General features: G+C 43.3%; 2 protein-coding genes across 3 annotated transcripts in view; both read left to right on the top strand.

Annotated features, from left to right (window-relative positions):
• Positions 1 to 23,822, top strand: part of SNAP25 (synaptosome associated protein 25) — a 74,166-nt gene extending 50,344 nt beyond the window's left edge. Inside the window, exons 3-8 of one of the 2 annotated variants that reach the window (XM_083730875.1) lie at positions 1,619 to 1,660; positions 7,169 to 7,217; positions 13,442 to 13,559; positions 17,853 to 17,978; positions 19,544 to 19,688; positions 22,138 to 23,822. In XM_083730875.1, the coding sequence (XP_083587001.1) occupies positions 1,619 to 1,660; positions 7,169 to 7,217; positions 13,442 to 13,559; positions 17,853 to 17,978; positions 19,544 to 19,688; positions 22,138 to 22,206 (549 nt within the window). In that variant the 3' untranslated portion in view covers positions 22,207 to 23,822. Of the gene's footprint in view, positions 1 to 1,618; positions 1,661 to 7,168; positions 7,218 to 13,441; positions 13,560 to 13,711; positions 13,830 to 17,852; positions 17,979 to 19,543; positions 19,689 to 22,137 lie in introns of both variants that reach the window. The other variant, XM_083730874.1, reaches the window with a different exon arrangement.
• Positions 1 to 24,190, top strand: part of PLCB4 (phospholipase C beta 4) — a 665,275-nt gene that overhangs the window by 607,277 nt on the left and 33,808 nt on the right. The window lies entirely within an intron of this gene.

Raw genomic sequence — 24,190 nt, forward strand, 5'->3', positions numbered from 1 at the left:
GTTCTGAACTCAGAAGTGAGAAAGCTGCTGCTAGACCTTCCACCATCCTTAGCCGTTGGCAGGGGCGGAGGAAGGGGGTGTGGTGGGTACGGACCAGCCCAGGTGTCACCACTGAGGGGGTGACAAAATGCCAGGCGGCACTCACCATGGGGCCTGCAGCGCGCATGAGCCATGCATCTCTCCTGGGAGAAACACTGTGGCTTGGGCACACGCAGGCTCCGTGCTGCCCAAATGGTCCGCCCGCTGCCTCCCCCCCCCCAGCTGTAGGGCGGCTGAGTGGGAGGAGGCAGGCAGACTCCAGAGCCCCTGTGGTGTGCCCCGCCCCTATGGGCAGCTCGCCCCGCCCTGGGCGTGCTGCCCTAGGCGCCCAAGTGGCTTCCTCTGCCCCTGGCCGTTGGCCATGCTGGCTGAGACTGATGGGAGCTGGAGTCCAAGAGCAAGCAGAGCCATGGCTTCTCCACCAACTAAAGAAGCAAGAGTTTGAACCCAGGGCCTTCTACATGAAAAACCAGGTGCTCTACTAATGAGCTGTGGCCCTTCTCATGAAAGAATGCAGAAGAGTAATTCCAGAGGGGTCAAAATATTGTCCAACGACAAGGCCTCTCCCAGATTCTGCTGTTGACTTTGTGAAGTCTTCATGTAAGAAGGGAGAATGCCTCTGGTGGCTTAATTTTTTAAGTGTCTTCTGTTTGTTTAATACATACCAGAAAGTGCAAATTGAGTCATTTTTCTGTGCCTTTCATTGATGCACCTCGGCAAGCAAAGAAGAACCTGTGGCCCTCTAGAAGTGGTTGGACTTCAGTTCCCATCAGCCCCAGCCAGTATAGCCAGTGACCAGGGATGGTGGGAATTGTAGTCCACCAATATCTGGAGAACTATAGGTTCCTCTTCTCTGTTCTAGGCTTTACAACCAACAAACAAGCTAGGGCATTTAGCTAGGTACAGATCTAACAAGCTTCTTTGGGCAGCCTCTTTGAGCAGTATTTTGGGTGGGGAAAGGTGGCATAAATTATCTAAATAAGCAACCACGCATGTACTGCTCATTGAAAGTATATTGCTCCTTGTGGGGTTTAGTCCATGATATGCCGTCATCACAAAGAACTCTAGAATGAAGCTTCTCCCCCATTGGTGATACATTTATCACCAATGCTTCTCCCAACTAACCTGCAAATTTTTGGTTGTAAGTTTCTCATGACTTCCTCTACTTAGAACCTGGGCAAGAATCTTATCCTTTTCAGACACCCAACCTGAAGAAGCCATAGCCTGTTGTAGTATAGTTGGAAAACAATCAGAAGATTTAGCGTGGTATAGTGTTAGACAAGGAATAGGGGAGAGTGGTATAGTGTTAGACTAGGACTAGCAGGATCCAGATTCAAACCCCTGCTTCACGAAGCTCACTGGCTAATTGTGGGCCAATCACTATCTCTTAGCCCAGCCTATGTCACGGGGTTTTGGGAAAATAAAGTGAGAGGGGAAAGAGAACCATGTAAATAAATTAAAACAAGACAGATGTCATCATTTTTTTTATTTGACGTATTTATGCTCTGCATGTTTCTGAGCTGAAACAGTTTAGCAATTCTAACTCTCTTCCTCTGTTTTTCCCCCATTTCCTTCTCAGTCACTCGAAAGCACTCGGCGTATGCTGCAGCTTGTTGAAGAGGTAAGGAATCCATGGCTTAACGTCAGTGTTTTCTCAGGAATGCTGAATGGTTTGCATGAGTTGACCCATCTCAAAGCCCATGATGCAAATGATGACGAAGGTCACACTCATTGCCTCCTGGAGATTGTCCCATCTATGGAATGACCTCTCTAAACGCAGTGGTTTGTTTTTCTTTCAAAGCACTTCTAGTTTTGGGTGAATGCGCATGCTCATCCAGCATACATTAAGCCAAGTGGTGGTTCCCCCTCCATGCTCATTGTCAGGAACGTGACCCCCCAAAGCGCAGCAGAAGAGTCAGCCTCAGAAACTAAGCTAAGCGAGCAAGAGGCCAACTCTGCAGATGAGAGCTGGCTGTCAGAGTCTAGAAAGGGCAGCCCAGCCCCCCTCCTTCCCAGGGAAGATGTTATCTCACAAGGAGAGGGAGAGTTAGAAGGCGGCCAGAGCATTGCCAGGCAGCCAGCAGATAAGCCAGTGTCTGATGCTGTGTCTTCTGGGAGTAGGGAGGAGGCAGGCCAGCCGTTTAGTCTCTGTACTAGGAGACTGGAGAAGCTCAGAGAACAACGGAAGGGAAGGAGAAGAAAGGTGGGATTTTGGCGTCCTTCCTGTTGGAGGAGGGACGATGATTCAAACTGATCAGCTTCTGTTAATGCAAGCAGGCAGGGGCTGTGCTCTGGATATTTATCTTGTAAATAAACATACATAAAACTGACGGAGAGTCATTGCTGCTTATCAGACTGCTTACCTGCCAGAGATCGTTATACTCATAGGAATCTGCTTTTTGGTGGTGTGGCAGAAAAATACATAATACCAGAAATGTTGTTTTACTGCTGTCCTATTAAGATGGATAGAGCCAACAACTTTCAATTTGACATCAGTATGAATCCGTCAGATTGACAGGTATCAAAGTTGGCTTTCTCTGTGGTGAGTCATGAATTCAGAGCTCTTTTTGTCCATGCTGTCACTTCTGGATGCAGGTGGTAGCTCTCATTGCACCTTCCCTTTCAAATGCAATGCTGCCCAGAGTAAATGCAACTCAAGCCTGCAAGTGCACTCCAGATTGTGCATAAAATAGGCTCCAGCACTACTGCTCATCAACTGATAGGCAATAGAGCTGGATTTGGTGGTCACATACCCTGTGCCTGGGCTGGGCATGGTGTTTTGAAGTCCTGATTTTGGGACTTCCAAACTCCTAATTGCTTGGCGACAAGGTGGGCATTCCTGCCCCCTGTCAAATTTGGGCCACAAGACTAGACCCTGGCCTGCATGGAGCCCAAAAGGTTCACGACCCCTGAGCTACTCTGCCCACCAGCAGACAAGGATCATGCCCATCAGCTGCTTTCTGCTCTTTCCTACTGGAGATGCCATTGACTGAGCCCAGATACCAGCTGAGTGCAAGCTATTTGCTCTAGTGCTGAGCCTCTCCCCTGTTGATGGTGATGTCTTGGCTATGATCATGCAGCAAATTTATAACAGGGCACTGGGGCAGAATGAAGGCCTTTTGCAAAGGGGAAGAAGGCACGTTTCACATATAGGTGAGTGTCACCAAATCTGGAGCAGATATCCTTTCCTATTGAAACATATGACCTCTGGGCCAAGTCTGGAGGATAAAAACATGAAGGAAAAGGCCACTTCTCATGATAAATCAGCTTGGCATTTAAGCATTCTGCTTTCAGAAAAGAACAGCTATCAAGGGAAATGTCATGAACTACTGGTGTTAGGGATGGGTTTAATTTTTGTGCTGTTCTATTTTTCATTTTTGCAGTGATAACAATTGGGAGGGTAGGGAAAGCATGTATGAAATCTTCTCCCAAAGATCAGCACTGTCCTAGCATAAAGCTGCAGTCCTGAGCACATTTACTTAAGAGAGTAAGCTCATTGGCCACTGGGAGGGCCATAGCTCAGGAGTCTGCATGCATCAACATTGAATGCAGAAGATGCTTGCTTCGAACCCTGGTGCCTCTAGGTGGGGCTGTTAGTATTCCCTGCCTGAAACCATGGAGAGCCACTTCCATTCGGTGTAGACAATACTGAGCTAGATTGAGACATTAGTCTGATTAGCTTCAGACTTTAGATTAGCTTCAACCAGAGTCAGGGCCTTTTCAACACTGGCTCCGGCCTGGTGGAACGCTCTGTCTCATGAGACCAGGGCCCTGCAGGATCTGATTTCTTTCCGCAGGGCCTGTAAGACAGAGTTGTTCCACCTGGCCTTTGGCTTGGAGCCAATTTGATTCCCTCCCCCTCTTTCTTTTTCTTTTCTCCTCCTGTGATGAGGCTGCATTTTAATATTTTAATGCTTCAATATTTTAATGTTGTATTTTAATCTTGTTTTTAAGTTGTATTCATTCAGCTTGTTTTTATTATTGGTTGTTAGCTGCCCCGAGCCCAGCCTTGGCTGTGGTGGGCAGGGTATAAATAAAAAATATTATTATTATTATTATTATTATTATTATTAGTGTAAGAAATCTTCCTATATGCCTAATTAGTGCTGCACATCACCTTTTCCTCTGAAGTCATGACTCTCTTGAAACACACACACACACACAAATGCACAAATTATGGCAAAGATTTTTTCCCATGTTCGCATGCCCCAGTGGAAATGAAAAGGTTTCTTTATGATGGGGGAAGGTTCTCTAAAAAGGGGCTCCATTTTTTTGCAGGAGTCAAGAAATGAGCAGGAGTGGGTGGCATCTAGAGGGAGATGGTTGCCTTCCAAGTGATTACCTTTCCATATTTTAATGGGCCATTGGGCTACACCAGCCTTTAACCTGGTGCTCTCCAGATCTTTTGGACTACAACTCCAAAACATAGTAGTCCAAACCATATGGAGAGCACCTAGGTGGTTAAGGCTGGGCTACAGGATGGTGTCAACACACGCAAATGGTAAATAAGGAGTTCCTTGTACAGCTGGGAGGCAGAGGACTGAGAAAATAAATCGTAACTCATGCCTAAGAAATAGTTCTGCAGCCATTCCTGTGGCCTTAGGCAACTGACACATCCTTTTAGTGTCTTCTAACTGTTGGCAATGTCAGGCTGTCCTAGTAGTTTAATGTCTCTCCTACCTCAATCAAAACAAGGTTGCTACCCCAGAGTAAATGAAATGAAATGTATTTAATTGCCTGCTTTTAGACTGTGTGCTCTGTTCCTCCAAGCAGACATGATATGTTCCCTTTCGATCTTGAGGAGTGCTTATGGGACATGATGACATACAAGTGTTTGGAGTGGTTTCTCACACACAATCTCTTGCTGCACAGACCATTCTGTTCAGGAGGGTCTTTTCATATCCATGAGCAGGTGGGAACAAGGGATGGACAAGTCCTCTTCTACCATCCCCCATCCATGAGCTCTTCTTAGCAGGGCTGGCCCACCCATGAGGCAGAGGGAAGCAGCTGCCTTGGGCGGCCGAAGCTCCCAAGGTGGCACCCCTGTGGGTGCCCCACTGTCCCCCTGTCTCCACTGGTGGCAGAGAAGCAGTGCCACCATCAACACTGATTTTGGTGAGATCTTGCAAGACCTTGCCAGAACCTACAGTAGGTGCCGCCACTTTGCTTTAAGAATTCAAGCCTTTCTCTTTGCTTAGACAACTTTTGACCCACCAAGCTGAAACCATAACATCTAGACAACTTTTGACCCACCAAGCTGAAACCATAACATCTAGACAACTTTTGACCCACCAAGCTGAAACCATAACATCTCAATCTTCTCATAACTTTTCCAAGAGCTCCCCTGTCCCCCCAGCCTCTTCACTTTTGGGGAAACTCTGCCTCCCTCAAAAGAGACTATTCAGTCAAATCCTCCACTCCCTATCCCTGTTTGACTCAGCACGGGTATTTGTGAAGTCCATTCTCTGTCAAGCTATGTGTGGCATTCACTAACCAAGGTTCAGATTCTGTTTCCAGTTCTCACTCAAGCAGAGACTATTCTTGTCCAAATTCCTGCCTCTGCCTTCCTTCACCTTAATCTTGATTTCTGGTTTTTTTAATATTGTATTTATTTACCCTTATCGTGACACGAGTGGCACTGTGGTCTAAACCACTGAGCCTTTTGGGCTTGCCAATCGGAAGGTTGGCGGTTTGAATCCACTCGATGGGGTGAGCTCCTGTTGTTCTGTCCCAGCTTCTGCCAAGCTAGCAGTTCAAAATCACACCAGTACAAGTAAATAAATAGGTACCGCTGAGGTGGGAAGGTAAACAGCATTTCCATGTGCTCTGGTTTCCATCAGGTGTCCCATTGCACCAGAAGCAGTTCAGTCATGCTGGCCACATGACCCAGAAAGCTGTCTGTGGACAAACGCCGGCTCCCTTGGCCTCAAAGCAAGATGAGTGCAGAAACCCCATAGTTGCCTTTGACTGGACTTAACTGTCCAGGGGTCCTTTACCTTTTTTTACCTGTAGAATATCACCCACTGACTCCATGACAAAATTGCTGCTCGCATCAACAATAGCATCATTACACGAGTTATGAGTAATCAAAGATTTGATCCTGTGCTCCAACGGAACAGACTAATTGATTTCAATGGAAATTTGACTGGACTTAACTGTCCAGGGTCCTTTAACTTTAACATTTTTTACCTTAGTGACTGGCCACATATGCATACAGAAGTAATAATAATAATAATAATAATAATAATAATAATAATAATAATAAAATTATACCCTGCCCACATCTGCCTGAGTTTCCCCAGCCACTCTAGGCATCTTCCAACAGAATATTAAAAACTTGAAGCAGGGTCTCATGTCAGTGGTAGGTGGCAGAAATTTGGTAGGTAGCCCCAAAATTTGGTTCACACGTCCAGTTTTTTTAAGACGAGCCTCACTTTTCCTTTTGCTCCTTCTCCAACTGTCAAGTATTGCAATGAATACTAATGCAATAGAGAATCTTCCATTTATTTCATAGTGTTAATGGATGCGATTGAGGAATTAGATTCACTTAGCATTTAAAGCTGAACCTACCTGATTCACATTCTCCCAAAACGAGATGCAAACCGAAACACAGCAATCCCTCAAAATTCACATTTTTCTGAATTTTGTAATGGAGTTCTCCAGCAGAGCAATGTGTTCAAATATGCATACGCCAAGGTAAAATATGCATTAAAATGCATATATTAGTGACAATAACATGCAGAAATGCATTATATTAGGGAAAATAGAAATACTGAAGAAAAAATGTCTATATTAGGCGAAATTGCATTTGAAAATGTGTATATTGGGATAAATTTTCACTAAAATGCTGATGACTTCTTTTTTACAAACATTGCAAGCAAATGTAGAAATGTGGAGAAGTAAATTTAAGACTGGAAAAATGAGAAACTAAATGAAACCAATTGACAGCTTCATCATCTCTCATGTGATGGGTTCCTGTTGATTCCCTTATCCCTTGCCATTCCTTTCACTGTTGATCTTTGAGCTTCTAATTTTTTTCCAGATCTAGGGCTGCTTGTTCTCCCACTAATTTCTTTCTTTCTCTATCTCTGTCTCTTCGTTTCATCCTCTTATTCTTACTGGAATGTAGAGCAAAGATGCTGGTATCAGGACCTTGGTTATGTTGGATGAGCAAGGAGGTAAGTTCAGATCATTTACATCATCATCATAATTATTTTATTATTTGTGCCCCGCCCATCTGACTGGGTTACCCCAGCCACTCTGGGCAGCTTCCAACAAAGATTAGAAGTCAAAAGCATCTTTTCAATGAAGTGAATGATTAACTGTAGATATCTTTTAAAGGTATCAGTAACGCATGCATGTACGAACCTGGTTACCAGTGACAGAAAGTTGAAAAAGTCTTTTCCCAGCACTGATCGGAGTCAGCAGGAATTCCTGAACCCAACATTTCCAAAATAACCCCACTGCTTTTTAGAGTGTGTGGTTTGAAGACTGTAGCTTTTCAATTTTGCCCATGCTTATCTACACAAAGGATCTGTAAGCCAAAGCTCTATAAGTCCGCAGTGCACCTACAGAACTCTGCACAACCTGACGTTGCCCCATCATCTTTGAAGTCAACAAACATAAGCCTTTGCACACATGGAACATGGACAACATTGGACAGACTGGGGCACATCCACCTTGCTGTTGGCTCACTAGAGCTCTCTTCAGAGTAGTTAAAGCGAGGCAAGGGTGCTTAGTAGCTCATAATCAGTTTGACTGATGGAAGCTCCATTTCACTCCTAAGTACAGGTTACCTGGGGGATCAAATTCTCTAAACTCTGGATTCAAGAAGTAATCTCGATACTCAATTCCTATTGAGCATTGAGACCTAAAGGGCAAAGCTGGTTATAGAGAGCATGCAACCATATTGCAGAGGCAGGTGACAAGATTTTGAAAGTGATCACCGCACCGATTTCAATGTTATTTAACCAAATTTGTATCACTTTTTTTTTTAAAAAAAGTGTTGTGCAGGTTGGATAAATGTGACTTGGGGAAAATGTGATTTGCCTATTGTGTGCAGTTGGAGCAGCTGGGCCTCTGGCTGTCTTTGGGGACCCCTCCTGTCATTTGTGCCTTAGCAATGTATGCCTCGGCAGATGATCCGATTAATGAAACCGTTTGTTAACCTTGCCATGTGATCTTTTCCCAGATGACCCTGACTGCAGAAGTTACTTAGGATTGTTAGGTGTTATATAGAGGATTCTGATATGGATCATTGGAACATGCAGATGACAAAGAGTATCACATTCCTTTGTGTGCCATACCCCTTTTCCCTGCCCGGTTTTCTTAAGGCACCTGTTTACTTTGATGCTGCGAGTAATTTGCAAGACAGAAGCCTCCTGAGTCAACTTCAGTGAAAGCGCTATATAGGAGAACAAGGGTTTATTTCTGGTATAGAAAGCAAGTGCCTTTGAGGTCATCAGTGCAGTGACGTGATGTGCTGAGTGTGTAGCCTACATGGCAAATCACAACGCACCTCCATGAAGCCTCTTGGTTCTCTTGCTGATATCTTGAGGAATTCAGTTGCATGTGAAGACCCCCAAAATAAAGACACAATAGACACAGAATTTAGTTTAAGGTTTTTGGCATTAATTTTGGCCACAACTTAATTGATTACAGCATGTGAGTGGTTGCTTAGGCATTGGTTGCAGACTACATGAACCTGCACAGTGGCAGGAACAGGACTGACACTGGGCACCACCATATGTCAGTAAGAGAAAGGGGAGCAAGAAGCTGACTTCCATCTCACAGCTCACCCCAGATGCTTCCAGGGGATCTGGTGTGGCCCTAGCACCTGTACAGGGTTCGGACAAAAGCAAGGAGAGCCTCTGGATTCCTTTAACGGAATTCCCTAGCAGCAGCGATGGAGGGGCAGGCACAGCCAACCACTTTCCCTCCATGAAACATTGAACCAATGCCTAACCGCCAACCTTACAAAGTTGTGATGATTTGCTACATGGTAGGCAAAAACCAAATGGCAACAGCCAATCAGCCAAATGGCAAAATTCCTACCGGGCCCCTGCTCCAAAACAGACGACCCCTACACAGGCATAGCAAGGCCAAAGAACAGCCCTAAATATAGGGTGGGAGGGTGGCTGATCCGATGCACATCGCAGGAAAGAGAAAGCTCCCAGCAACGTGCAACAACTTAAATAGCCCCTCAGTAGCCAATAGACGACCCAACAGGCCAAATTTCTGCCCCAGCAACCAAGGGGCAACCAATGGGGTGTTGTGGCTATCCAGACGGTCGCACCCCACAACAGGGAGGTAGTTTAGGTGATCTCACCGCAACACCTCCATGATGGAGGACACGATCCGCCATTAGAAGGGTTGTTAAGCACATTTAAAGGGTGTGTTTTTGTGAGACGTTTTGGCATGTCCCATGTATCTAATTCTGCTCCAGGTGAAAAAAAATCCAGTTTCAGTTCTATATGCTTTGGTTGCCTATCAATGGTTAGTAAAACCAAGCCCAAAATGATAAGACTACACTAGTGGCCAAAATTGTGGAAACCTTTTGGGAAAAGTGTAATTCTGAGGTTTGATGGCTCATAACACCATTTTCTTTTAGAGTAATGCCATAAAATTATATATCAATGGAAAAATAATTTAATGAAGAATGTAATGCAACAAAGTTTGTTCAATTATCTGTATTCCATCAAAAGTTATAGCCAAATAACCAGAAAAAGAAGTACAGCTTGCTTAGGTTGATATGCAGTAGCTTTCCTTCATGTGAATGTAGCCAATGAGCATGAGTGTTTAGAGAGCCAATCAGGTGATATGAGCCATCAAACCTCGGAAATGCACTTTTTCCAAAAGGTTTCCGCAATTTTGGCCACTAGTGTAGCTGTGCTAGAGAGAGCATAATATGCAGTTCTGTCCTAAACACATTTACTCAGAAGTCCCACTAATCAATAGATTTTATCCCGTAAAAAGTGTGTTCGGTACTGCAGCCATAGGTTCCCATTCCAAAAACATATAATTCAGTCACTGTGACTATGTTACATTGAGTTATATTAGGGGTCAAAACTGGATTAAGTCCAAGCGCTTTAGGTTAATTGGAGTTTACTAGGTCTTAACTTGCAGCAGGTCTTGGTTTTGCTGAATTCTGGGACACACTTTCAGTCCTAGGCTCATCCTCACAACATACAAAGTAAACAACAAAAGGCCTCTGAGAATGTACAGAGAGCTCAGCCTTTGTAATTGAATAATGTTAAAGTGTGCATGCAGCAAGTGATTAAGGACATGGAAGTCATGCAGGAGAGTTTCCAGGCATGCATGAGCCACAGCACCTTTCTGTGCGGCAAAATTAATTGTCTGTTGCATCAGGCGTTCTTCCTGCGCATTCTCTCTACTCCTGGCAATTGTCCCTTATCCGGCTGCTCAAGTCTTGAAATAGAAACAGACCAGCTGCTGCTTCTACTCCAAAGCCACCTGAACATTGCCCTACACTGAGGTCATCCTCCTGCGGCTAACTAAGCTGGCATCCTGGAAGATTTGCACGGGCAGAGCAATGTAAAGCTGCGCTCGTGGCAAGCAAACTCTGCCCTGACGTACCTGACTCTTCCTCTCTTGTTCTCTCATCCATTCCACAAGCTCACTCAAACCAGGACCCCGAAACTTAGATTTTATTTGATTTTAATCATTATATTTCTACGCTGCTTTTCATTCGTGTGAATCGCAAAGCGGCTTGCAAGCAAGCAATAACTGTAACATAATAGAACATCGGAAATGCAATGTAAATCATATAGAACAATTGACAAATCGTCAATAAAACAATTGCAATCTGTCCCAATCATGCTATTGGCAAAACACCTAAAAAATAAGCTAAACAGCACAATTACAACAAAATTCTTATTACAGTCGTACCTTGGAAGTCGAACAGAATCCATTATGGAAGTCCATTTGACTTCCAAAACGTTCAGAAACTAAAGTGCAGCTTCTGATTGGCTGCAGGAAACTCCTGCAGCCAATCAGAAGCCATCGAAGCCCCATTGGACGTTGGGCTTCTAAAAGAACATTCAAAAACCAGAACACTCACTTCCGGGTCTTGATCGTTCAGGAGCCAATTTGTTTGTGAGCCAAGGCATTTGAGATCCAAGGTATGACAGTATAGGATTCACAAAGTACTATTGTCCCCTCTCCCACAAACCAGTCTACCAGTGCTCATTGTACAGAGGAGGACTTTGTAAAAGCTCAGGGGCCTTGATTTCCTCTGCTATGAACATGGATGGAATTTTCTCTTTATGTTCTCATGTCTTCCTCTGTTCCATGGATAGTTAAGGCCTCCAGACTCAAACTCTCATAATCACTAACAACTGGCTATGTGGTTTGGGGCTGATATCAGCTGTGCATCCTAGTTCAGGAGTAGACAATATAGTGCCCTGCAGAGTACCACTCCCATCAACGCCAGCCAGCACGGCCAATGATCAGGAGTGATGGGCAGTTGTTATCCAGAACATCTGGGGATCACCACATAAGCTACCCCTGTCCTAGTTTATGTAGCCTAGACCAGCAGGTGCTCTGCATGCATTAGACCCTATGTTCAGTCTTGGGTAGGAACGAAGGAGGAATTTGGTTCCGTAAGGCTGTTGATGCAAATCTATCCAATTAATGCTTTCTGAAACAGTATGCAAAACATTCTTTTCTCTCTCTCTTCTCTTTAACTTCAGGAACCAGCCTTGTATTTGTTGTTTGTGAATCAATTTCTTCTTTTCTTCTACTAATCTGTCGAAACATGCATCTATATTTTCGTTCCAATGCAGAAAATAAGAATAGAACTTGCTTCAGGATTCTAATATTTTCATTTCTTTTCCCTGAGTAGCTGCTATGATTTTTCCTCCTTGGATTAAAATGTTTCTTTCCTATAACTGGCTAACACACCGTGCTTGAAAGCTGGGCTCTGAATCAGATTGTTCTCTTAAGGAGAACCAACTTGGGATAGGCCAGCAAAGTGATTTGGTCTACACTGGTGTTGAAACAATTGACTAAGAGGGTGGTGTCTGACCAAGTTTTACTCAGTAGACCCATTGAGATTCATGACCATGCCTAGGTTAGGGCCGTTTATTTCAGTGGGTCTACTTTGAGTGAAACAGTTGAATACCACCTATTGTCAGTAAGGTGGCAACTCTACCCAATCTTAGATTGTGCTGCACGGTTGCTTCTGCAATCTCAGCGCATATCATTACATTGGAGTGGGTCATTTTTGCTTCTATAGATATAATAGTGGCATGGAACCACTGTCTCCTGCTTGAGAAAATGGGGGGTGCAATTTGTGCTACCCTAAGTAAGCACCAGGCTGTGGGTGTTCATGAAAGTCATTTATTGTTTGCATGTGAACCCACTGTGATGGGCCGGATAGTTATGTTAAACTGTTATGATGAAAAAACAGGTGTAACTCCACTGAAGTAAAAGGAATTACATTGGCCTAATCATGTCCTGGAAGTCATGGCAAAATGAGGTAAGCAGCAAGAATAGGGAATTATGCTAGTCAAGAACAGGAAAATGCAACAGTTTGTATCCTTATGTAGTCCATCTGCTCTGAAGCTACTTTGGAGCAAATAGAAGTCCTCTCATCCGCTTCTCTGGGCATCAAACTAGGTCTGCCGATTCTTGTAGTTCCTCCTACTGCAGTGGGGTTACTCCTGAAGTATAACAATGTCACGGACAGAGGAATAAGACCCATGGTCTTCTCTTCTTTAGAGATGGACCACGGCCAAAAAATCAGATCTGAAGAGCCTCAGTCTTTGAAAAAGTTTGTATCTAGACATGGATCTTAACTCAACTCCTCATATCCATTCTTAATACCATTATTAACTGTCTACTTTCCCACCAACTCTCAAGTCATACCAATTACATTTTCAACCACCATCAAACTCATAAGTGGAAGTACTGTAGATATTTTCCATGGAAGGCCACCATTTAAATTGTGTTGGAGTTTTTTTGTAATTAATGTACATACATACAAGGTAATAACCCCATTTCTTTCTTTCTCTTGGATACCATTGATGTCTTAGTATTTGGATGTATAGTATTATGTTTCTGGATACTGAGGTATTTGGTAGCACCTCCATGTTTACATTTTGTTCAAATGACTAGATCTCATTTTATTTTTATTTTCATTGTATGTGAATGTGTGTGTGCTTTACCATATTAGCAAAGGGCCTCACTCCTCAGCCTCTAGGTTTGCTTCCATCTTTGCTTCAATGCATCATTTGCAATTAATGCATTGAAATGCCCCCATCGCGATTCAGTTTCTCCATCAAATCATTTGTTCATGTTCTGTTGAAGACAAACAGCTGCAACCGCGAAACAAAACAAAAGTACAATTCATTCCATACTGTCACCCCTTTGTCCTGACCAGAGCAACTCGATCGTGTCGAAGAGGGCATGAACCATATCAACCAAGACATGAAGGAGGCCGAGAAAAATTTAAAAGATTTAGGGAAATGCTGTGGCCTTTTCATATGTCCTTGTAACAAGTAGGTACTGGGTACCAGCTCTGCTCTGTAATGTCCAGTTCTTTGTCATGAGTGAATGTCTGAAGTTTTCTTTTCTTTTTTGTCTTTTTTCTTTTCTTTGTCCCTTTCCATCTGCTTCATACTGTGGGGATAAAATACTTGTGTTTAATCAGAACAACTGGAGCGCATCGAAGAGGGAATGGACCAAATCAATAAGGACATGAAAGAAGCAGAAAAGAATTTGACGGACCTAGGAAAATTCTGTGGTCTTTGTGCCTGTCCATGCAACAAGTAGGTGTTGCCTGCCTGCCTGCCTGCCTGCCTGAAATCTTGAGCACCCAAGGCTGACCGCAAGCTAGCAAGCCTTGTGATGCTCATCCTTGCTTAAGGCACCTGGGCAGGATGAGCATGTGGCATGCAGAGAGAGCAATTCTGGTTCCAATGCGTTCATCTCATAGCGTAGACCAGAGGTTCCCAAATTTTAGGGACCGACAAACCACTCTTGCCCTGCTTTTATGAAAATAAAAAATAAAACCCTCCCAGGTTCCTCCTCTTCTCCCCACTGTCAGCATCCAAATTCCCAAGCGCTGTGGATCCAACCATTTATTCCCAAAAGCAGCTACCTGGAAACTTGAATGTTGACACGGGGGAGCGGGGTTGTGGCTTCACATCAGTCCCAGTGGAGAAGAAGTGGCAGATTGCCCTTCCCCTCCATGGATGGTCACTGGTGTGACATGGGAACTAGATGAGGTCGAGATCATGGTGGCTTCGTTAGCTATTTGAGAGCCACTTGCCATCATCTCAGAGTTCACGAGTGGCTTATGGGTTTAACGTTTGGGAATCTTTGGCAAAACAGTGAGATCACCGTAGCTGCATTTAAAATCAGGCATACCACAATGAAACCTTCACTGTGGACACTTTTAAATGATGAAGATTTCAACATTTTACAGAGTGTGTACTATGTCGTAATAACCTAAGGTTCAAAAATTATGGCGCTATCTCAGAATACTGACTTTTCTCTCTCGTTCTCAAGCTTTAAAGGCAATGCTTTCTTGACCATGAGCTGTGCTCCAAAATTGCATAAAATGACCATTTGGAGCCAAAAACAATACCAACATCCTATTTAATCAGATAATCTCTCTTTGCGAGGTCTGGAGACGTGCCGTAGTTTCTTGTTCGATCCCAAGAAATGGGGAGTTTTTAAATTTATTTTTATATATTGGCAGGAAAACTAGACCCATTTTGCTAATTGTCATTCCCCAATTGGGTAGTGTACACCAAGCAGAAATGTTGAAATGTGCTGGGTTTGCTTGCATGTTATTGTCACAAAATGAAAATGCAGCATTAAAAAAAATGTGATGTCTGGACTTTGGAGGGAGGCAGTAGACATGAAAGAACAGGCTTCCTGGTGGATAGCAGACTTAGTATGCACTGACACTGCATGAAGCAATTACTAAAAGTACGTTAATAAGTAGGCTGCCCCAAATGGTGTGTATGTCAGCGAGTGACTGAGTGTGTTCAAGTGTGTTTGTAATCTTCTGTTTCAGCATTTCATTAGTCCAGCTTTACAGTAGGCTATTCGCCTAGTCAACTGGGGTGAATAATAATTCCTCTGGGTGAATAAATTGCCAAACATTTCTGGGAAGGTATGTTTCTTGTTCTGATGTGCAAGGCTGGATCAGTCCTTCAAAGCAAGCAGCAAAAACCAGCCAGAGCCCTTGCAGAGAATATTGAAACAGGAGATACCAAAATCTGCAATGGCAGTAGAAAGTTTGAATGGCTGAACTTTATGCTGGCTACCCTTTTGCATAGATAAGAGAGTCAACCAGTGGGTAAAGTTGTGTGTGTGTGTGTGTGTGTGTGTGTGTGTGTGTGTGTGTGTTGAAAGGGGGAAAGAGTCTATTGTCCTAAGCAGACCTGACAATCTAAAGGAAATTCTAATCTCAAGTGTCAATTACTGTGCTAAAAAAAAGTCACCTGAACTAACAAAATCCAACTAGCATTCAGGCTGGTAGAATTGTTTGTTTACCTGTTCAGTCATTTATTATTATTATTATTATTATTATTATTATTATTATTATTATTATTTGTTAGCCACTTTATACCAAAGATAACCAACAGCATACAACACAAAATTTCTGGATTGCTTATCAAGCAACACAGCAACTTCTTCTAACAATCCCTGCTAGTATGCAGCCTGTTCATCTGTATGGTTATTAAGAAGCACACCCTAATGAGTTTTATGGGCCTTACTACCAAATATCCCTAGGATTTCAGCTGGACAGCACAACCCTAACTATATTTATTCAGAAGTAAGGCCTCTTGATTTTAATGCAACTTACTTCTAACTTAACAATGCAGTCCTATGCATGTCTACTCATAAAGAAGACCCACTGAGTTCAATGGGATTCATTCCTGTGTTGACATTGAGGGCAATGAAACTAACACCTGGGTCAGCAAGTATATGTTTGTGCTATTAAGTCCAATGGCAGTTTATGGAACTACAGTCAAACCTTGGTTGTCAAACGTAATCCATTCTGGAAAACTATTTGACTTCTGAAACGTTCAACAACCGAAAACTGAAAGCGGAAGTCTCAATACAATAGGGAAACTCAAAAGAGAAGCCATGTAGCCCGTTCGGCTTCTGAAAATCGTTCAAAAACCAGAGCAGTTACTTCCTGGTTTTCTGCTTTCGGTTGCCAAAACATTAAAAAACAGAGCTGTTTGAGAACCAAGGTTTGACTGTAGTAAGGATTCTTCATTTAGCCCACTCAGTCTCCAAAAGCACCCAACTTAAAACAACTTTCTTCATGCAATTTATAAAATAAAGCACTCATTAAAAGTGTTGTTGATTAGCACATTGTTTGAAATCTATGGCCAAATGGAAAACATTGAACAGTGTTCAGATCATATGTGCCACTATTACGAAGTAGCAATAATGGACATTTCTTACTAACGGCACCCCAAATTTTCAAATTCTCCTTTCTTCCCTCGGATAGGAGAGCTTCATATTTAAAACACAGACTTGTACATACCTCATTAATAAAAGTAATAGCTGTCTTTGGTTTAAACCCCCAAGAGGGACTTCCTGAAAGGGAGATAATTCTGACAATGAGCTTCCATCACGTCCAATTTGTAATCTTGGATAGCTTTTGTTCTGAAACAACCCAAAGGAATGCTGCGCATGCTAATATTATCTGTCGCCTCCTGGTATGCCTGGATTTTAATTTCTCCGTGGCGACTCAGTCAAAGATGGCTCCTCAGTTGCCCTGTGCAATTGAATTCGCAACGTGGCTCTCCAAGACGTGGCTTTTCAGGGCTGAATGTTTTAAAATTTGCAACATAGCTGAAGATCCATTTTTGCCTGTGTCCCACTCGCTGCGTAGGCTGTTACTGCTAGTGCATTAAGAGAATGTTTGAACCACTGGGGTTAGCTGTGCTTTATGGAGAATGCTTCACTTTCTTATTCATGCCTGTAGCTGGTGCATGAAAAAAAAATTATATCTAGAAGAATTTCCCTTTCTGATGCTCAACTGCTACACATGCTTGTATTATAGTTATTTATCTGTTTCTTCATTTTTCCCGCACTCATCCCACTAATTTTACTTTTTGTCTCTGTGGACAAAGGTTTGTGCATCAACTCTGGATGTATATTCTTTCCAAGTACCGATATATTATTAAAATATCTAATCTAAATTGCCATATATGACCCCAGAAGGCAAACAAACCAAGATTGATTTCACTGGAAATCACTGAAAAGTTTGGCGGATACAGAGGTTTATTGTGCCACACATAAAAAAGCAAGTTGCCCATGGTTTTGTGTTCAAAAGAGGCCAGATCTGTGTGTCTTTTAATCTTAATCTGTCGCTGTGATGTACACACTACCCTCTGTGGTTTCTGTCTTCATGTCTGTACGGTCGTATGTTCTCTGTGTTATATGTCCAAATATCCCATGTGTCATGAAATACAAGTTTTCTAGTTGTGTTTCATTTTTTAATAAAATAAAATAAAACAAAACAACAACAAAAACGCAAGCCCAAATTCTTGCTGACTTGACAATCGCAGGCAACTTCATTGGAAATGAAATTTCTAAACATCGCAGTCGTTGTGGCAGCAAAACGATGAAAATGAAATCAATCCTTTTGTTTAGTTGTATGATATATCGGTATACCAGACTGTCCCGTCCCACCCCCTTGTATGAAACGCTCATTTGCTTGACTCGGCTCTTAGCTTGAAGAAATAACAATCGTCACATTTCTTGCAGTTGCTTCCGCCCAGTTTCTGCTTCGTTACTCACCGTCTCTTTTTGCATAGGCTTAAATCGAGCGATGCTTATAAAAAAGCCTGGGGGAATAATCAAGATGGGGTTGTAGCCAGCCAGCCGGCACGCGTTGTGGATGAGCGAGAACAGATGGCTATCAGCGGTGGATTTATCCGCAGGTGAGGCTTGTTCTGGGAATCTTATTTTTACCCATTCTTACTCCTCTTTCTTTCCTGTAACTGGTGCATTCAGACCATATGGTCCTACGGAGAGGGTTTGTGGTGATGCTGTACTGTTGTTTATTCTCCAAGTTGACACCATCCAAGTCAAATGAGTCCGAGTCTTTTGTAAATTTCCACTGACATCCTATGTCCTATGTGGGAGGGGTTCTGAAAAAACTTCAGATTGGCCCGTAGGTTGGTGGACTTGTAAAAGGGTAAAAGAGTACAGTGGTACCTCGGGTTACATATGCTTCAGGTTACATACACTTCAGGTTACAGACTCCACTAACCCAGAAATAGTACCTCGGGTTAAGAACTTTGCTTCAGGATGAGAACAGAAATCGTGTGACGGCGGTGCGGCAGCAGCGGGAAGCCCCATTAACTAAAGTGGTGCTTCAGGTTAAGAACAGTTTCAGGTTAAGAACAGACCTCTGGAACGAATTAAGTACGTGTCAGGGGTTCAGGAGCAGAGACACAGGAGATGGAGCAAATGGAGAGCGAGGAGGAGGAATCCGAGGGGGGTGTAGGCAGTGACAGTGGTCAGAGAGATTCCACAAGTCTCTCCAGCGAATCGGAAGATTCACAGAAAGGAGCGCCAATGGCCAGGGCAAGGGGGGTGCCAAGGGGGAAACCCCAGAAGGAAGGGGCCAGCAGGGACTCCCTGAGCAGCAGTTGGAAATCAGGACCAGCTTCCCCACCAGAGCGCAGTGGGGGGGAGGAGTCCCAGGCATCGGGACCAGTGTTCTCACCACCAGAGAGAGGAGATGAGTCAGGATTGACCACGCCTCCATCGGAGAGCGGGGAAACGGTCAAGAGGAAAGTCACAGGCTGGGCGCGCGCGCCAAGTTCAAATGTACAGGCGAGCGGCACAGCAGGTAGCCCGGATAGGGAGCCAGGTCCTAAAGCCCGCCGGAAGGAAGGGCAAGACTCAGGGGGGTCAGCGTCAGAAGAGTCCAGGAAGGAGGAAACCCCAGGGGGCAGAAGGACCCAGAGGAGGAAGGAACAGCGCAGGAGGTGGAGCCGGGCTAGGATCTTAAACTGGTGCGGAAGGGATAGTGACTCAGAGGGGACTTCGCCGATCTAGAGTCAAGACGTAGGGCTGCACGCTCTGGGGGTTTGAAATGGAAACTAAACTTCAATAAAGACTTTTGTATATTACATCAACCGGGCGTTGGTCCTCTGTGAGCTGGGACCTAGAGGCAGCTCTGACAGTACGTAACCAGTGGTACCACTGTACTGTACTAAAAGAGTACAGTGGAACTTGGGTTACACACCGTCATCCTTATCAATGCTTCGGGTAACATGGCAAATTACTATCTCAGTCTTTTAAGGATGTATATACCACACTTTAGGATAAAATCTTTCCTGCGTGGCTTAGAAATGAGCACCTGTTTCATGACTTTCTGACAGTAAGAAGCGATCAAGTGCATTGCTCTGAACAGGCAAAGAAGTCTAGCAGTTTGGGATGAATATGTAGCTTTATGATACAGTTCAGATCACCTTTACTCCTTACTACTTGACAGGGTAACAAATGATGCCCGAGAAGGTGAGATGGATGAAAATCTGGAACAGGTCAGTGGCATCATTGGAAATCTCCGTCACATGGCCCTGGATATGGGCAATGAGATTGACACACAGAACCGCCAAATTGACAGGATCATGGAGAAGGTAAGGGCTGACCTGCTGTTCGTACCCTATATTCCTTGTTCTGAGCATGATAATAAGTTTTTCTTTTCTGGATCAAAATGTTGGGATAAAAACTAAGAGTGTGTAATTTCCCCTCCAGTTTGTGGGGTTGTAGGGGTTGTAGGGATGCAGGTGGCTCTGTGGTCTAAACCACAGAGCCTAGGGCTTGCCGATCAGAAGGTCGGCGGTTCAAATCCCCGCGACGGGGTGAGCTCCTGTTCGGTCCCAGCTCCTGCCCACCTAGCAGTTCAAAAGCACGTCAAAGTGCAAGTAGATAAATAGGTACCACTCTGGTGGGAAGGTAAACAGCGTTTCCATGCGCTGATCTAGTTTTGCCAGAAGCGGCTTAGTCATGCTGTCTACGGACCTGGAAGCTGTCTACGGACAAACGCCAGTTCCCTCGGCCTATAGAGTGAGATGAGCACGCAACCCCAGAGTCATCCGCAACTGGACCTAATGGTCAGGAGTACCTTTACCTTTTGGGGCAAAGCATTTAGTTTCTATGCTAAAGTGATGCGTGCAGGGACTTCCTTTTTAGCAGTATATAAAGGCTTCAAGGCATAAGCCTCATGGCATTTGCATGAAATTTGTTTCTGGTCTAGATAGATACCTCTAGGCCAGCCTTTCTCAACCTTAAATTCCCAGATCATAGAACTGTAGACTTGAAAGGGACACTGAGGTCATCTAGTTCAGCCTCCTACAAGACAGGAATCTCAGCTAAAACATCCATGACAGATGGCCATCCAACATCTGCTTTGAAACTTCCAATAAAGGAGAGTCTTTGGTTGCCTCAAAAGATAATTCCTCCATAATGCGTATAGGACTAGGTATCAAAAGATAAAATCAGAAAAAAATAGGTATCTCACCATGCGCAAAAGATAGGAATGTAAGATTGAGACTGCCATAAATGCACACCCAGTTACAGATAGGTAGCCGTGTTGGTCTGCCATAGTCAAAACAAAAAAAATCCTTCCAGTAGCACCTTAAAGACCAACTAAGTTAGTTCTTGGTATGAGCTTTCGTGTGCATGCACACTTCTTCAGATACACTGAAACAGAAGTCACCAGACCCTTCTATATAGTGAGAAGGTGGGGAGGGGTATTACTCAGAAGGGTGGTGGGAATGGGTGATTGGCAGATAGCTGTGATGAGCCTGTTGACGACTCTTAACGTTAAGAGTTACTTTATCCAGTAACTGAATGTAGTGACAGATCCTCACCAGACTCGAGAATAAGTATAGCAACGTTAGCTTTTCAATGCCCAGCTGTACTATTTGTTAAGGGAACTGGAATGGCCCCTTTCAATCCAAATATAAAATGCATCATGCTTTATCCTGAAGTTCTGGAACTCCTCGTCACTGCAGAAGACCTTTTTACACATGCACACAGTAGTGGAAAGTTCAGCTCATCTGAATGTGAATTTGGCTTTATTGTCTACTCTGCATGTATCTAGAATCAAAGAATCGTAGCATTGTAGCGTTGGTCATCTAGTCCAAACCCCTGCAATGCAGGAATCTCAGGTAAAGCATCCATGACTGATCCAACCTCTGCTTAAAAACCTCCAAGGAAGGAGAGTCCACTACCTTCTGAGGGAGCCTGTTCCACTGTCAAAACAGCATCTTACTGCCAGACAGTTCTTCCTGGTGTTTAGTCGGAATCTCTGTTCTTGTAACTTGAAGCAGAGCAGGGGAAAACAAGCTTGCTCCATCTTCCATGTGATAGCCCTTGAGATATTTCAAGATGGCTATCACATCTCCTCTCAATCTCTTCTGTACCAGGCTAAACATACTCAGCTCCTTCAACTGTTCTTCACAAGGGTTCGTTTCCAGACCCTCTCTCATCTTGGTTCCCAGATGTTCTTGAACCATAACTCCCATCGTCCATGACACTAACTAGAAATGATTGATTGATTGATTGATTTTTATACTCTGCCCTCCCCGGCCAAGACCGGGCTCAGGGTGGTTAACATCAGGTATAAAAACAATTGATTAAAATAGAACTTAAAAACAAGATTAAAATACTACTTAAAATGCAGCCTCATTTCAGTGGAAGCCCAGATCAAAAACTGTTTGGGGGCAGAACACGTCAAATCTTCACCAAGGCCAACTATCCAGACTAGTCCTACATGGGCCAGAAAAGCCAGGGAGGTCCCCAAATAGGGGTTCCATCACAGAAGGAAAAGGAAAAGAATGATAGTTGTAGCCCAGCAATTTCTCAGAACCCAAGGTTGAGAAAGGCTGCTCTAAGCAAATAAAGATGGTGGTTTGTTCGTTTCTCGCCAGCACTGAACTTTTAGTGCGCCCAGCTGCTCTAAGCAACCTGGGTCATCCCCAGGTAGACTGGACTGGAATATTACTCAGGATAAACTTCAGCCAACTCAGTTGCAGCTATTCCACAATTACATCTTTCTCTCTCTCTCTTTCTCCCATCTAGGCTGTTTCCAACAAAACCAGGATTGATGAGGCCAATCAACGTGCAACAAAAATGCTGGGCAGCGGTTAGATGTGCCCCTGTGCTGATTCTCCTTCTAAACACTGTCCGCAAGGGCAGCACTTTCATGCTTTTTTCTCATGGTATTTACCAACTAGGTTTGCACACATGCACATATCAAAAAAACACACACACACAACAACAACCACCCCACCCCTCTCTTTCTGCTCTCCCAGCCCAGCCCATATCCCAGTTGTAAATGTTGTCCTGTGTAGGTTGTCAGCTTTCCCAAAATGATACTTGTAAATTATTATCTTCCAGATCTCTTCCTTTCCAAAGGTTGTATATAGTACTGATTCGATGGCTATAGCTCATGACAACGTTCGATATATTTGTTGGATTTCTATTGCCCCCTCCCTCCCCTCTCCCTCTCCCCGCATTTCTTTCTGTCTGTCTGTTTTTGGTTGGTGAGGTTTTTTTAAAGAGCAACAACAACAACAACAACTTTATGATGTTTTTTGCTGAATGACAAACAAATGTAGGAATGCTCAACGTGCTGTTAAACTTTTAACTATACAGTATTGTTCTTGTAAAACTGTTAACATTCCACAGAGCCACCCGCAAGAGTATTTTCTTTGGGTGTCATGTCGTTTAAGCACTTAAGAATTTGGTGTTTTTCTCGCTTTCTCTCTCTCTTTCTCGGTTCTCCATCGCTCTCTCCATTGGTCGTTATGAGTTCATTGATTAGACAGTGTGGAATTCTATAAGTTATAACAAGCATTGCACTAAAAAATAATGATACTAATAAATAAAAAGTGACGTGATTTTATGCATTTATTGCATGAGAAATAGACTTTTAGACTCCTTAACTTAAGTGAGACTTTTCCATGGCAGTAGCAACATCAACAACAACAAAAAGAAAAAAATTAAAATTAGCATGCTCCGTATTGGGACACTGTCAGGACTATGTTATAATACCAGCAAGTTTGCAGTAGTGCCATTTATTTCTTCTTGTCAATATATATATATATATTATATTATAAATATAAATATAAATATATATAGTTATGAGCCATGTTCATTTCTTTTCTTTTCTCTTTTTCTTTTTTTCCCTTACTTTTAATTTCAAAAAGAGATGGATTTGGCACTCATTTAACCATTGCCAGCAAATTAAATGTTTGGCTGATACTATTGTCAAGGACAAAAAAGATATTTAAAAATGAAGAAAAAAGCATCAACAAATAAGAAATAAGTGTAATATATATAGTTTGTCTGCTGCTTTCAAAGACTGTCTTTTTTCGGGGGGGAGGGAATGGCTATCATATGAAATGTTGCAGAGAAATGTAATTTTTATAAGGCTCTCTCTATCTTTCTAGCTACTCTCTCTCTCTCCTCTCTCTCTCTCTTTCCATTTCTCTCCCCCTTCCCCAATGTGGTTTGTTATTGGTAGAGTTCTCTGTTTGCTTATCTAGAGCTATGCACACCCAAATCACTGCGATGTTTAGTAGCTGTTATTAATTAAAAAAGCAAAAAACAAAAAATAACCTACATGAATGAAAATCTAGATAAAACTGTGAGATTAAATATAGTTGCCGCATGTACTATGAAATTCCTTCTGTCTCCTGTCAGTTTGTGACGTGATTGACATTTTGTAGCTAGTTTAAAAATATTAAAAATTATAGACCCTCTGAAGGCTTTTTTCTTAATCTGTTTTTTGTTGGCTCTTTGCTACCCATACCTTGTTATTTCCCACCCATCAGGAAACAAAAGGGATTCTGTGCTGATCAGGTGGCCCAGGTGATTCTGAGCAAGCAGCCTGCCTCCTGAAACGCAATGTAAATTTTGTGTTTGAGGCGAGCAGAGAAAATAGCCCTGCCCTGCAGATCTGTGGCGTTCCTGCAGCCCTAGGATATTTCAGTTCTCCTTCTTGTGAGGGTAGAAAGAGAGAAGGAGATGCTGCTACCCTGGGCTCCTCGCCACGTCCGTGGAATCTCCCCTAGAGTGCGCCAGGAGATGTCTTGCCAAATGCAAGGTGCTTCTTTTAAAAGAAGCAATA

The sequence above is a fragment of the Podarcis gaigeae genome, assembly GCF_964106915.1.
Source record: "Podarcis gaigeae genome assembly, chromosome: 3".
NCBI classification, from domain to species: domain Eukaryota; kingdom Metazoa; phylum Chordata; class Lepidosauria; order Squamata; family Lacertidae; genus Podarcis; species Podarcis gaigeae.